Source organism: Poecilia latipinna, unplaced genomic scaffold, assembly GCF_001443285.1.
Source record: "Poecilia latipinna isolate Pla-1442-1.1 unplaced genomic scaffold, P_latipinna-1.0 Scaffold597, whole genome shotgun sequence".
Classification (NCBI taxonomy): domain Eukaryota; kingdom Metazoa; phylum Chordata; class Actinopteri; order Cyprinodontiformes; family Poeciliidae; genus Poecilia; species Poecilia latipinna.
The window spans coordinates 264,270-280,129 of NW_015113213.1; the positions used below are offsets into that span (position 1 = coordinate 264,270).

At 39.5% G+C, this 15,860-nt stretch overlaps 1 protein-coding gene across 2 annotated transcripts in view; it reads right to left on the minus strand.

Moving 5' to 3' along the window:
- ece2a (endothelin converting enzyme 2a) overlaps nucleotides 1-15,860 on the minus strand; it is a 78,380-nt gene that overhangs the window by 26,892 nt on the left and 35,628 nt on the right. For both annotated transcript variants that reach the window (XM_015042626.1, XM_015042625.1), the window contains one exon: nucleotides 14,639-14,922. In XM_015042626.1, the coding sequence (XP_014898112.1) occupies nucleotides 14,639-14,922 (284 nt within the window). The remainder of the gene's footprint in view (nucleotides 1-14,638; nucleotides 14,923-15,860) is intronic.

The following is a 15,860-nucleotide window of genomic DNA, read 5'->3' on the forward strand; positions in this document are numbered from 1 at the left end:
TGTTTTTTTTCTTGTGTTGTTTGCTGTTTTTTTTTTTTTTTTAAAAAACCCCTTTTTTTTTTTTTTTTTTTTTTTTGGGGGGGGGGGAAGTGTTCTTCACACAAAATGTGTTGTCGACTGTAATGTACCCCGTCAACCTGTGAATATTGTGTATGTGTCTCACAGAAACGCTTTTCACATTTGGCATTATGTGCATCCTGCCTGATCAGCTAACCAGCGGACAGAGCTAAAAACGGGTTTGAATTCACTCCATGGAAACTGAGGATACATTCAGTTCCGTTTGCCACATCCAGAGGTGATCTGGGACTTCTATGACGGTGTGTCTTTGGCAGTGTGAATGGAAATGTGTCCCGAGTCACACCAGAGGTCCACTTTGCCAAGTTGTGATTCCACACAAGCTATGGAGTTACAAGCTGGGAGATTTTTCCTTTCAATGAGAAGCAGTGACAAACTTAGGGACAGCTCTAAGTGCAGGCTGTAGTGAAACACGTTGTTTCTTTTAATTAAAAAAAAAAAACATGGTATATTGAGATTGATTCCACTAATGACCCAAATTAAGCTACAAACCTTTATAGCAATCTTTATGGGTTAATAACTAACTTGTTGAAAGCTTAGTTTTTCCTAATCTCACTGAATGCATCACTAATAAATCTCCGACGCCATAGCAGGGAACCTCCAACGGCAGCCTGTTGTTCAGGCGAGAAGCAGTATCCTGGTGACAGCAGAACTAATTAAACTGCAGAACAAGAATTATTGAATAGTCAGAGCCAGAGATGTTATATTAATAGACAGACAACTTATCTGCAAAAAGAAAAAGAGTTCTGGATTGAAAAGTGATAACAAGAGAGACCGTTTAAACAACCAGGACTTTTTTCTTTTGCAGAGTCAGAGGTAAGTTCATTTTAATAGACAAAACACCAAATATCTGTTTTGTCATTTACGTTAATATACTGGCAAGATTATTTCTTTTAAAACCTTTAGTTTGAAAAAATTGTGTTATTTGTGGCGCACTTCAGCAAACATTTCTGAGGTTTCATTTTTGTTAAGCCATGAAGAGACCATCCTGTATGCTTCAGACAGATTGGTGCTACACAGGCTGGTCAAGCTGGTTCTTTGCAGAAAAAAAGGCTTCTGGCCCTGCATTTGGAGTCTAATCACTGACATACATTTGTGTATGGACTAAAACTTTTTTTTTTTTCCCCATGTGTCTTTAGCAGCAAAGGCCAGCTGTTCTGCAGTGGAATCCCTGCACATCTGGCAACCTGAAGCCGAGAGGGTATTTGCCATGCAGCGATGATGAAAGAACAAGAACAGAGACGAGATTAAAGAGAGAAGATGACAAGTAGGTGATGGATTTATGTTAATAAAAGAAGAAAATGAATTTATAGTGAGACATTCACATGACACGAGGCTGATGAGGAGACAGCTTGGGATAAATTTATGCTCCAATGCTTCTTTTAAGTAACGTGCGACAGCATAGCTCTGATGAATGATCTAAAAAGTCCTGAATAAGGACAGACAAATGTGGCTGCAAGCTCATAAACCATCAATACCCCCTGGAAGATCCGTCTGTTCACTACAAGAACAGAAAAGAAAAAATAAAATTCTTTAGGACCTTGGAACCAAATAAAGAGTTTCCTGTCTGGTCTGGAAACGGCAAAGGTGAAAACAACACGTTCAGATGTGAAACTGGGTCCTTGCTTTTCCATTCCCACGTCAACTCTGCCTGTTTGAGCTTGTTGAGGGGAAAATAACCCGGCAGTGGAACATAAACAATTCAGACTGAAATGTATGAAAGAGCTCCAGATCAGAATTCCCACTCTCTCTAGGAGATTTTTTTTTTTTTTTTGAAAAGGTACAACTCATAATCTACATTCGCATTTAATAAATTTGAATATGCGTTCTGACGAGTGCCATTTGTCAAAATAAAAGTATATTTTGAAAATAAACTTTAAGTAAATATTCGACATACTCCAACCTTTCTGTACTGAAATACATTTTTATTGACCTGAAATCTAATGTTATGTCTTGTTTTCATCACTCTGTGTGTAATAAACTTATATAACATGCTATATTTTGTTACGATGATGCTGAAATAAAATTAACTTTTCAATAATATTCTGGTTTACTTATTGCGGCTCCAACAAAAGATAATTGGAGTCATAGTTATCTTTTGTGGCTCAATGCTGGCTTGGACCTATTCATATTATTGAAAGTTGAGTGGAAGGAAAAACTGCTACAGATAAGCCTGTTGAAGGACACAACTGAGCTATTAATCGGATGACAAATTAAAAAGGGCATGATCATTTCTATTCTGATGATTAATGTTTTCTGAAGAGCAAGTTTGTTTATATTGCTTTATTATATATACTTACATCTGTACTAGCCAATTTCAAAGTGACCGATAATTGCTCTTTACCTGTTTTATACACTTCGTTAAGCAGATGGACCCTCGTAGGTGATTTCTTTGGACCATTACCTCAGATGTGAGGAGGTCACATTGGTCACTTGATACTGAACCAATAATTCACTTTGCTAACAGGAAAAAAAAGCTATTGCTCAAGTGTCTTCTGTCTGCAAGCTAAGAGAATAGGGGGTGTGCAGATAGAAGATCACAAAGATCAGCCATCGACCCAAACTAGTTCCAGTGGACTGTGAAAGATGTGGGCAGCTGAGGGAGAGGAAAATGAGTGCAGAGAGAAAAAAAAGTGACCCAGGTACTGAGCTGAATGATCTACTGTGTGAAAGGAGGGGAGTTTTCACAGCTGGTTGGGTTTGATCAATCCAGAAACACATCACATGCACAAACTCGCAAAAACAAAAAAGCCAATACACAACGCGCAGATGAACGGATGCTCCAGACACACAAAGCTCAGTGTAGTTTTACAAATCACTATCAAATCCATGCACCCAGGAGGAAAAAGAAAAAAAAATCCACTTTTTCCCACACAGTGTTGAAAAAGAGGACGACTATCTAATGGGGAAGAGACAGGTTGGACGACAATCAATACAGCAAATGTGTTATCTGATAAGGGATTTTGATGGTTGCATTTTGAGAAAAGAAGGTCCCACACTGCAGCTTTTAACTTTTTCTGTAATACTTTTGACTTGTTTTATTTTGTTGATGCCTTGAGCTTATAGCTTGTGTGTCCTTTAAAGAAAAGATGTTCATCTTAGAGGATTTTAGTAAAACATTCTTGGACCAACAAGCTCCAGTCAGACGCCTACATATTTTATTAGATAAGAAATCGGTAAATTTTTAGCTGACCTAGTAAATCTAAAGCAACAACTTCCAACAGATCCAGAATACAAAAAAAAATTATTCACTGAAAACCTTGGTTCTCTCCCTCCCTCCCTCTCCTCTGACTCGGAGAAGCCTTAATGTGAGAAAAGCGTCTGTATTGATTTACCTGCGTTCTATTTAGAAGCACAAAAGGCAGGAATGATGTGGATGGAGGCAGATGGAGAGAAGGGGAGTTTATCCTGCTCTGAATCTTTGATACACTGCAAGTGAAGCAGATTTTTCAGATTTAGTAAAAACAGAAGAAGGTAAGTAAACAAAATTGTGATTGATTCCCCACTTATGTAAAGCCATAAACCTTCATTTGTCTGTGTGTGTGTGTGTGTGTGTGTGTGTGTGTGTGTGTGTGTGTGTGTGTGTGTGTGTGTGTGTGTGTGTGCGTGCGTGTGTGTGCGTGTGTGTGAGATGATCGGAAATAAGAACGCAGAAAAAGCAGAACTGATAGCACGCCTGAACCTTTCTGACAGCGCTTCAGGAGATGTGAGTGGCCAACAGGAAAAGTCTCTGCAGTAAAGATTTATGGTTTAGCAGACAGGATTATACAAGCCCGTCTCAGAAGGGAGATTTGTGTGATTTACTAACCTTCGGGGTCCTTCCTCCACTTGCCTTTGGCCTATATTGTTTTCCAGAAGTCCACCTTAAATATGGATTAACCTCGTTTTCGGCTCCCTGCTGGGTTTGCATCTATCTTGTGTTGCCAGGTTAAAGAAAGCAATGCACAGAACAGGCGACAGCCACAAATTGCAGAAAGACAACAGTTTTGGAAAATTGGGTAAAAGTTTGTTTTCTGTTTTTGGTCTTTTTGAGCAACAACAGAACTTTCTCTTTATTATCCTCTCTCTCTCTCTCGCCCCCAGTCTCCCTCATCCGTTCCCCTGTACTCTCTTTTTCCAATTAACTCTTCTTCTCCTTGAGGCATCCGTTGTTTCCATAGGAACAGTGCTCTGTAGCCGATGCTGGTAGTCTTGGTAACAGTGAACTGGGCAGGCCAAGTGCATGCGCTTGTGTGTTGTATATTTGGGCGACGGCGTGCACATGGGGCATGTTTACAGAAATCGTGCTTTTCTGTTTCACTGTAAAAAGGTGTTTGTTTTTTAATGTCTTTTAGGCAAAGTGAAAGATTTATTCACTTTTAATTAATTCAGGTTTGCTTTGTACTCTTCTGTTCACAATCGATGTAAAAATGAAATAGCATCTAGAAGTTAGTAAATGTGTTATTGTGTTTTGTGATGTTCTTGCCCAATCTTACGTTTGAAGTGGATCAAAATTATTATATTTATAAATGCTGCAAAAATGACAAATCTAACTTTGTTAAATTTTTATTAATTTTAATAAAAAAAAAAAAATGAAAAAACTCACTCACACAACAACACAGAAATATGGAGTCATTCAGACTGAGCAGTGATGCCATCAAGATTTCCACTGAGCTTAAACAGAGGACAATGAGGAATATGCGGAGGAAGTAAAGTCCTTTCACAGATGTGGCTGTACACCAGAAACAAGTTCAGAGAAACAAATGCAGCCGATCTACTGACGTATTCATAATCCGAGACAAAAAGACTTCCTTGGTCGTCTCTGAAATCTGTTTTCTCACAGGATTCTGCAACGGTGCTGCTGATCATTTTGTTTTTGTGTGTCGATATTTTTGAACGCACTAAATATAACCTAAAATGAATAAACAATAATGCACATTGTGTGTCATTTTGATGTTGGCATTTGTGTGTCCGGGGAAGACCATCTGCCCAATATGAGCAGCAGGCCTGTATATGAACAAACACGTGCGATGATCCATCCCGAAGCCAGGCGAACATCTCTAGAGAGCAGAGGGCTTCAGCTCAGCAGTCAGTTGCCTCTTACACACACGCAAGCACACACACAACAATCTTCCATTCATGCAAAGCCATTTCAACCACTCATGATGATACATCTTAAAAACATCGTGCTGCCTCAATGCTAATACAAATATAATCGCACAAGCAAAACAAGAGGCCAACACATGCAAAAAAAAAAAAAGGAATAAATCTGGAAACGACACTGGCAGTCACACACACAAACACGGCTTTCTGATCCCAAGCTCGCATCTCTACACATGCGCAGCTACTTTTGCAATCACACACACGCTCTCTCCACCTCACGTGTGCTCCAGTGCTCTACTTTCCTTCTGCTGGAAATGGAAGGGAGGGGCTCCTCACATGCTCTCCCCCACACACATGGACTAGTGTGAAATGTAGAGGTATGCAAAAAGGATTCATGCAAAGAAACACAGGTGTACATACAAAACTGGAGGCATGCAAATTCGAGGGCTGAAACCGAAAAGCATGCATACCCAGTTTTACGTTGTGGAATGCACATGCATGCACTTCCAAGCTGCCTGCAAAGCACAACTGTAATTGCTCACATGTGCATATAAAGGGCTGTTCATGTATGAAAAAGAGGCGGAAGGAAAGGCAAGATAAAGGAAAGTAGCTGAGGACAAATTTACACCATAAGAAATGCTTTGATAGTGAGCATATATGAAATAATCTCAAGTTCTTGTAAAATGTAAAGATCACTGTAAATTAGATCTCTAATGGTTCTTCATCAAAATCACCAAGATTGCCAGAAAAATGCCACTGCAACACGACCACCAGCCAGAACCTTAGACACGAGGCAAAACGGATCCACACTTTGATATACAAAGTTCTGACCCCACCGTCTAAAACGTTGCAACTAAAATCAAGGTTTCTTTAGACCAGGGAATGATATTCTGATCTGTAATTGTTCTGTGTGAAATGTCCACTTTGTCTTAAACTAAAATAAGAAGTATGACAAAACAATTACAAAATATCTTGGTAGGAACAAGACTCTGATCCCTTTGAGTCACCCCTTCACCCACTCCTGACAAGCCATTTGTCAGGACTTCTTAATACATAAAGCAATACGGTTCTAGATTCCCACGTCTTCCCTTCTGTGTGGATTTTTCGTGTTGTCTAGTTTCTTCCCACAGTGCAGAAACATTCAAATCAGCTAAACTGAAGCATCTAAATCACTCGTGAGTAATTTGTCACCCTGTTGGCTTGCTCAGCTGCAACACTGTTAGAAATTTGCCCATGAAAATTAATCTGTAGTTGTCAAGTAGAATTTTTTTTTTCAATGTGATTCATTTATCTTCTGAAATCAATGGTCTAAAAGAGCAACTGAACTGTCATCAGCCACTCAAATCCTCATAAAACTGAAGATCAAGAATCCCAAAATTGTGCAACTTGTATCTCTTGCTAATATAAGATGAATAAGTGCAGGGCACTTAAAATATCAGTGTGTGAAGTTGTACATAGATCATTGGGTCAAAGTGTGACTAGCCTTGGAGGCTCAGGGCAATGTGTGCTGCACAAGACATGTTTCTCCGTGTTTCTGTAATGCATGATGGATGCTACACTTGTCTTCTTCTGGCAACCTGATTTAATTGCACACATCCAAGTCCAGAGCCCGACTCAACTCCCAGTGGACTGTTTCAGGTAGCAGGCATGCATTGCAGCTTCCAACTCCACTTACAGCTGGATCTCTGAGGGAAGAAACAGAAGTGAGCCAAAGGCCATAAACACTCCACTAATAGTGGGTTAAACGGTCTTCATCGCCAGGTTGCATCCATGAAAGGAAGGGAAATACGTTCCACACGTATCTCAGTATAAAACTTTAGTCTTTTTTTTATCTGACATTTAAACTTTGTGCAGCACAACAAATACAAAATCTGCTATGAGCATAACTTTTACTATTTTAATCCCAGGTGAAATGTGAAATTAGTAAACCAAAATAAATTGTACATTCAGGCCAGGCAGCATCTCTCTAATCCCTTTCTAAGCCTCACCTTTTACACAAACATGGAAGGAAGTCATATGGAGAAGGAAAAGTGTGAATGGTGAGGAGGAATAAAACAGATTAGCATAATCCACTTTATTCTGGGACAAAAGGTTCAGACAGCCAACATGCAGAAATACACAAAACACAGAAACACACTCAGGAGGGAATTAATGCACCAATGCATGTTCCTCAGTTCTCTCAAGTGTTTTTAGTCTCTGTGTCATGCTCACAAACCAGATCACAACAAATGAAGAAATCGGGGATTGACAACAACTGTGGCAGGAAGCAAGCAGGCAAACTGAGTGAAGGCGAATAATTATCACGGAAGAATTAGCACAAAGGAAGCTGAACTAAACACAAAAAAACTGCAAAAAACAACTAAAAAAACTAAACACAAAGGAATTAACCAGCATGGCAACATCATTCAAACAATGATGAGGATAGAGAAATAAAGCAAGACCTAATGAAATTAGATAACTTCGAGGAAATATTCAGAATACAGACACAAATAAAAACAAGAACCCAGACACCAAAAGATCAGGACACCTCCACGTTATTGCAGTAACTTCTAAACAAGGAGTAGCATAGAACTGCGTTCCCTCACATGAAAAGTGTTTTTCTGGTGTAGGAAGTTGTTGCCTTTGATAAGGTGAAGCACCTGTCTAAATAATAATAACAGTGTATTAATGGTTGATGATATATAAACATTATGAATGAGGCTGATGAAGCGTCACTGAATCCTGAAAAATAAAAGATCTGTCGGTCTGTTGTGTCCGACAGGCGAAAGCATGAAGCTAAAATAAAATGACAAAACAGCTCATGAAAGCTCTCAGCAGAGGTCAACCCAGAGCAAGGTGTTTTTAGAACAAGATCGAAGTACCGAGTTACGAAATCATAACGCAGTGACATCACCATGTCACCGAAAGGATTTTTTTTTCTTACAAAGAAACTTTGAAAATGTATATTTTTGAATAAATATACTGTGAAATCGGTTTACTTGTAGCCAACAGCAAAACTGAGAATCTATGCATTGTTTGGATCCCTTTGCTTAAAGGGGGAGCACTTTTTTGAGCTTCTTATCATGTTATAATGTTATTTGTAGACCAAAGGATTTCAAAACCTCTTAATATATTTTGACAATAAACAAATTGAGAAAATGAAATATAGGAAACAAAAACTAATATAACTACATTTCTTCTCTTTTATGAAATCATCAAACCAGTTTTGCATTCAACATGGGCCGCCTGGAAAAGTTGGAGAGCCTCTGTGATAAATGTTCAGAGTGGGGAAGTGAAGACCAACTAATGTGCAGCTTCAGCAGATCATCTTCTGTCATCGATCTGGGATTAAAGTCGTACTACAGCACATTTCGCAAAAATAAATAAACAATCTCTTTGTCCTAAAATTATAATACACAATCTTTTTGTGAAATAAGTTGATAGAGTCTGGTTGCCAGGTTTTGGTTCCTAGAGTTCAGCTGAGCCCAATCCAAAAGGCAACAGGAAGTCAGCAATACGCAGCATAAGCTGGACAGCAGGCAAGGGCAGCGGCCTAAATGTGTGCCAAGTACTGGCATCGAAATCTGGCTCTGGGTCAGTGGAATGTCACTTTACTGGCAGTAAAAAAGCAAAACCTGGTGAGGAAACTTGTGCAAAAACAACTACGGATACCTGGGCTCTCCTCCCAAATCCTAAAGCTGCACCGGACTCTCTCCTACTCAGGATATGCCAAATGATAAAGACGCAACACAGTCTCACACTCCCTACTTTCCAAATACAATTAATTTATTTTCACTTACAGCAAATCAAAAACTACAAGCACTCTTAAGAGTAGGGCTGTAGTGATACAATAATCTCACGATACAATACGATACACGGTATTCTGCCCACGATACGATGTATATTGCGATATTCAGCAAACGATACAATTCAATACACTTTTGCGATTTTCTGAAAGATTTTAGAGGGACAGAGTGATTTTGGTGATATTTTGTGACTGTTATAGAGTTGGATTGAATTAATTTAACTGAAAACTGATTAAAAGCACCAACTACACAATACCTGGCTCTGGTTGGACATGGACACAGACTTAAAGTTGACAGCTGGACAAAAAGAATCAAAGAAGTGGTGAGAAAACATGTTTCTTTTAATTGAAACAGTACAAACTGTAGCTTACATGCATTTGTAAAGTAAATAAAGTGCACCAAGTACCCTGCTCTAAATAGTTTGATACCTTTTTAACCTTGATACTCAACATCTGAAGGAATCACTCTAAGCCTGATGACCTAATCACTCTCCCGGCGAAGCAAGCAGTGAGTGAGCAAGGTGACATGGATGTTACGATACTTGCGGATGAATATCGATTTTTTCTAGGAAAGAAAATATCGATATATATCGCAATATCGATATTATTACACAGCCCTACTTAAGAGCTGACCTTTTTTATGAGAAGCAGCACAAATCACAGTCCAACTGTGTGATGCGTAAGAGATTTGTCAACAGGAATGGGCTGGAATTCCTTAGCAAACATGTTGAAAACAACAACTAATGACTGCAGTCTGTTATCCAACAGAAACGACACACTTATTATAACTAGTAAAATCAAGATTAATAAAAACTTCAACCCCGATGCAATGAGATACAATATGAATATCACTAACGCCAGCCCAACAGCTGTCCAACTCTTCCAGTATGCATTAAGGACTCAGAGGACCTTCAGCCAAGCTGCAAGCATGGATAAAAAACTCAGCCTGGAGTTATCGGGCAAAAACATTCTGAACAGCTGCTGCACACAACTGCTCTAATTTAGATTATCATCTGCATATATGAACACAGAAATCATGCTGCTCTGTTTATAACCAGCAAACTAGGACAGATTTTGATTTGCACTGGAGTGAACCTCTTGACCTTGCATAATCTCTCTTTCAGCCACCTCCAAGGAAAGTACTTCTATGCAAAATCCCCCGACATGCAGGGAACAGAAATGTATCACCAAAACATTCAACTCTTCACAGAGGACGGTCTACAAGGTTTTAAAGTGGCCTTATAGAAATATCTGAATATTTGTCCAGGAAAGCATTTGAAAAGAAGGTCTGGCTTCTTCTTTATGGAGTATGCTTTTTGAATTGGCGTGCAGTGTGGAGTCGAAGGGGGCAACTCCACACTGCCAGACCCAGACTCATGCTTTAACGTGTCTCCAATTCCTTTCAGTCGACTGGTGCGATGCTTTAAACCACTGCTTGAGGCTTTGTATTGCTCTTAGTCAAATGAAGTTGCATGATGATGAACGTGCGTTCCTTGAAGCTTCCTATTTTTGAGTTAATCTGAAAGCCACATAAAACTGGGAGGTCTGTAGCTATTGACTTTGAGGAAAGTTGGTCACCTCTGCACAGCACATGTTGCTCGCATGACCACAAACCAGAGTGCGATCATCATTCACTGACCTGGTCTGATTTGCTGTCATTCATATTTACTTCCACTTTTTTTTATATAACACAACTAACAATTGACTGCAGAATATTTTGCATATTTTCCTTCTCAAAGTCTATGGGAGCTGTTACTGTAACAGGTGGCAATAGAAGTGATTTAACACCTGAATTCAGTGATTTGGATGGGGGACCCGATACTTTTAGCAACACGGTGAAAAGTCCAGTTATAATTTCTTTATTCCTTCGTAAATCAGGACAAATTAGAATCAAGCATCTTCAGGTAAACTTGTCTCTTAGAAAAAAAAAAAAAAAAAAAAGCCCAAGGACTATTCTTTACCTTTTAAACAGGACTAAAGGTTACCAATTAAAAGTGTTAGTCTAAAATGATATCCAATGAAAGTCTCCATAGCAACAGCCGGAGTGATTCATAGAGCGTGTCAGTCTGTGAAATAAATTTCACACTTCAGCGAACCGCGGCCTCTGCGGCGAGATTTTGTTTGAATGTATGAGCGAAGCGTGCAAGTTAGAAACAAAAATAAACACAAAAAAATCTATTGTTCCGCGACTCTTTGTCGAGATTGTCAGTTGTTAGAATTACACATGACAGGTGAGAATGATTTATTGTTGTTTTGCTTCTTTTTTTGGCTGCAATTTCTGAAGCATTGATTTGATTTTTTGTTTTGTTTTGTTTGTTTGTTTCCCCAAGTATTCCCAAGTGTAAATATGCGCCATTTGTCATTTATCAGTGTGTTTCTAAAGCTCAAGTAATTGGTGGGAAAAAAGCCTTAAAGCAGATTTTATTTTCAGCTGTGCTCCGTCTAATCGGCCTCATAGCGGCACATTGCTCATTAGCTTTCTGTAGGGCTTTCGCTCCTTCGTCCCCCTCTCCTCACTAACTTTCTCATTTGCTGTCATGCAGCTTCTTCATCCCTGTTTTCCTCTCATTTAATCAACTTCTCCATCCCAGTTCACTGGTAGCAGAAGACCTCTGAGGGATCCACACCCTCCTGGTGGATCTGAGGTTTTCTCCCTTTCCCTTTCATTGCCTCTCAAGTGAGAATGTTTTCTGTGAGAAAATAGGTTCACAACAGACCTCCCACATTCCTGCATAACACACACACACACACTCAAACTAGAGCAAAAATCGTGACAGCTCGAGCCACATAAGCCAAAGATTACAAGCCTTTGAATTGTAACAAACACAAACGCACTAAGAAACACCGTTAGTAGTGCGCTGCAAAGATCGCACGATCAATTTTACACCTGCCTGTGACCAAACAGCCCTGAGAACAGAGCAGCTGGGGGGAAATCTTTATAAAAGTGAGGAGAAAATGGGGTGGAAATTAGAGGTGAGGAAATGTGAAAGTGAAAAAGCGTGAGAAGGAACCTGGAATGTCACTTTAATGACTTCTGAACAGGTTGGAGGCTGTTTTATGAGTTCGGCTTCACTCCTATTGAAGCAAAGTCAAATCCGTCCATCTGTGCAGCAACCAAACTCACTGATCCTCCTTTAAAACCTCCTTCTGTTGGAGGAAAAGACCAAGAGAACAGCCCCCTTTTTTTCCTGCATGCGTGTCTGTTGCCTATTTGCTTTTGTTCACTGGAGTTAGGCTCCTGCCCGATGAAGCTTATATAGCCTTAAAGCTCCAGCTAATTTGGTAGTGGGAAATATTTCAGAAAATACTAGATTGAGACAACAATTTGGGACTTTTATACGCGTGACTGACTAGCAATCCAATTCATCATACAACGATGGCACAATGGGTCACCCCTCACCCCTTTTGTTTTCTTGTCACCTTTCAAAATTTAAGAGTATAAACCAAATTTCAAAATCACAAAAAGATAGCTTGTGATTTTAAATAATTTAATGCCACCAGCCTCACCCAGGCCTGATTATTTCCAGGATAAAAAATACCTTCAATAAAACCTGACAACACTATGTAGGATAAAAGATCTCAAAAAGGCGCAACATCTCCCCCACACCTAAACAAAAACATAGATTCTGACATGGATCAGTCCAGAAGTTTAAAATGTAATTTCCAATCCATGAAGTAGGAATACATGGGATAGTTGTGAACTTTTGACGAAGTTGAAGGCCAACTAAAATGACTCCAAGAGCGCATGAAAGACTCAAACAGTAGTCACAAAAGAGCTGAAAACAACATCTAAGACACTGCAGGTCTCATTTATCTCAGTATCTCAGTATCTTGTGTGAACAAAAAGACAAAAATGGAGCAAAAATGTCATCAATGGCAAAATTTCAAGGTAAAAATCTCTGCTGACTAAAAAGAGCCCAATGGCCTGGCTCACATTTGCAAAAGACGAAAGTGGAGCTTGACAGTAGTCATCAGTTTTTCACCTTAAACTTAAGAACGTTTGGGTTGTACAGCAAGAACATAATCCAAAACAAGTCCGCCTTTTAAAAGGCGCCGAAAATAAAAACGAATGTGTCTGAGTGCGAATCAAAGTCTGGACTTAAATCTAGTGGGCGTACAGCGACATGAACGTAAACAAGCAGCAACATAAATGTCCTAAAACAAAATAATTCTGCAAAGAAGAGCGGGCCAGAATCACTCCTCAGTGAGTAAACTACTCACAAATGGCAGCAGCTGTTTCTGTCAAGGAGGGTGCCAGCCTTTAGTAGGTTTTTGGGCAATTATTATTATTATTATTATTTTTTTTTTAACAGCGTTCCAGGTTGGTTTGGTCATATTTTTTTCTTTTGATAAATTAAATAATTATTTGAATTTGAGTTTTTTTTTTTACAGAACTCTGTAGGACCAGGATTTATAATTAACCCTGTAAAACGGACAACTTCGAAGAACATTGTGAACTTAAATTCGAATTGTGACTTATTAAGCTGCACTTCAAGCATTCCAGTGAGCGTACCTTGAGCTGTTCTTCACCACTTACAAACCCTGAGCTTCCTACTCCAGTTAATAGTGGTGTTCTCTTGTCTTAGTGTGTCAAGGTCTAGCATGGCTAATGGCCAAAACATTGTCATTGTCAAATTGATGTGGTGGTTACTGCAGCAGCCAACAGCTGAGAGCACTCAGCGTCTTGTCAGTCCTCTTTACGGGCAGTGGAGTGGAAATGTTAAGTGCCACCATTACTGATTTCACTGTCAGAGAGTAATTTGCAGATATACTATTGTTGTAGCGGTGCATTCAAATCACCACAGTAGCGACATTCACTGTTTGAACCACATTTAGAAGTAAAAGACGAGGAAACTCGAGTCGATCTGCAGTGCAGACGTTTGCGCTTCTGTTCTATGCACCACTGCAATGAAGGTAAATAAATGCCTCCTTAATGAGTAAAAACGAGATGTGAAGGATGCAGAGTTAAAGGCACAGGTAAGGATTTCTGAAGCGAGGTTCTTTTAAAAGGTTACAAGCAAACACAGAGGTACTTGCAGGTGATAATTGTCGTTTTCGTGTAGTAAATATCCAGATTAGTTGATCCTAAAGAATTAATGGCTCATCTGAGACGGGCAAAAATGAAAGCGGACTTCTACCGTCTTGAAAGAACTCCAAACACAAAACATCACAGTGGTTTACAGTATGTGAACCTCTTAAACTACTGTCACACCTGAGATCTTGGCTCATTTACAGGCGTTTTTGTTTTTGATTATGTTTCACGCTGCTTAATTTCTGTGTGTATTAATTGCATATTATCTATATTTTTCTGTTTACTTCTGGAAATGACTGAAAAATAGCTTTATCTACTCACTTATTTACTCAGAAACCAATGATCATCCTGGTGATCTTCCTGCGTGAAACACTAATAAAGGACCATGTAAAGCATTTCTGGCCTAAAAGAAATTTTAAAAAGACAATAAAGTTAGGACTTTTTGTTTGTTTGTTTTCACAATGCTCTCCTTTTCTATTAGAATGCTTCTGAAGTTTTCTAAAGCTTTAATTCCTGATCCCAGTCCATTTTTTACAAAGGAAAACCACTGATGTCACACCACTTGGGTGCTTTGTTGGTATTCACTCCAATTTTGTGAAAGTCCAAAGATCCACTGAGTAAATAAACTCAGTCCTAATATAAAGTACGAAGGTTTTTACGGCTACCTCGCTGAGAGCTTGATGAATGAAGGATGACGTTTCAGGAGAGACCTCCCATGGCGACTTCTCCTCAACCATGATGGCGTCCAGCGTCGCCTTCTCAAGGATGACGTCAAAGGACGCGTCGGCAAAGGAGAGCTGACGAACGTCCATCTGATGCCAGGTCATACCAGGACAACCGCTGTACCTGGCTCTCATGGCGCTGATGCACACCGAGGAGTAGTCTATGTTGGTAATCGCATGGTAGCCGGCGCCGTACATGTCTCCACCCAAACTGCTGTTTCCACAACCTGAGAGAAATAAATGGTGAAAAAGAGACATAAGCCATCAATGGGGCACAGAGGAAAAACACCAAACATGCAGAGAAGAGCAGGATGTGTGTGACTACGGTGGGAAAATTAGCATAACTATTAAGGGACCAAAGTGTTTGGCGTCTTAATTGAATAAATGTGATGACTAGAGTTACTCTTATGATTGGCTGCAGCTAGGTGCTGTATTCTGCAGGACTCCCTCTTGTGTCTGATGAAAACGACTCAACATTTAGATTAATTGATTGACCCTTCACAATTGCAAAACACAAGGTTGGATTTTTGGGATTTTGTTGGTAAATCTGTTTCCCAGCTTTCCAGGTAGAGAATTTAGTATCGCACCAAGTCCTGTCATGTCTGAGCTTTGTGTGTCAGATTGAAACTCACAGTGTTCTGCTGCAACGCGGCCAGGTGCATTATCTGTCCTTGACGACACCATCGAATGAACTTATCCTAAATAAAAGCTCAATTTCAACAAGCACCAAGATTGTTTGATGCCAACACTGGATCATTACTAAGATATCTGAGATGAAGCTGTGTTGATTTTATAGAAGTCATGCACATGCTTGCTGCACATGGCATGTGTTAGCTGTGGTAGATTTTACAATTGTCAAAAGACAGGCTGGCTAAAAAACACAGGCTGATATTCCGCACGCAACACACCACCACAGCTTAGGTGATGAGTGTGATAACCCGCATATCAGGAAGCGCATTTGAGGTTAAACTGCTTTGCAACAAGGTACAAGTTAGTCCTTCAGTATTTTTAACACAAAACTCCCTGACTAAAAACATTGTAAGACTTTAAAAAAGAACATCACAATGTTTAAGGCTAGAAGACTTGACAGGCAGGATTGAAAGTAACATGATAAAAGAAAATTGAAGAAAGTTTCAAATGTGACAAGATGAAAATAACCAACTGA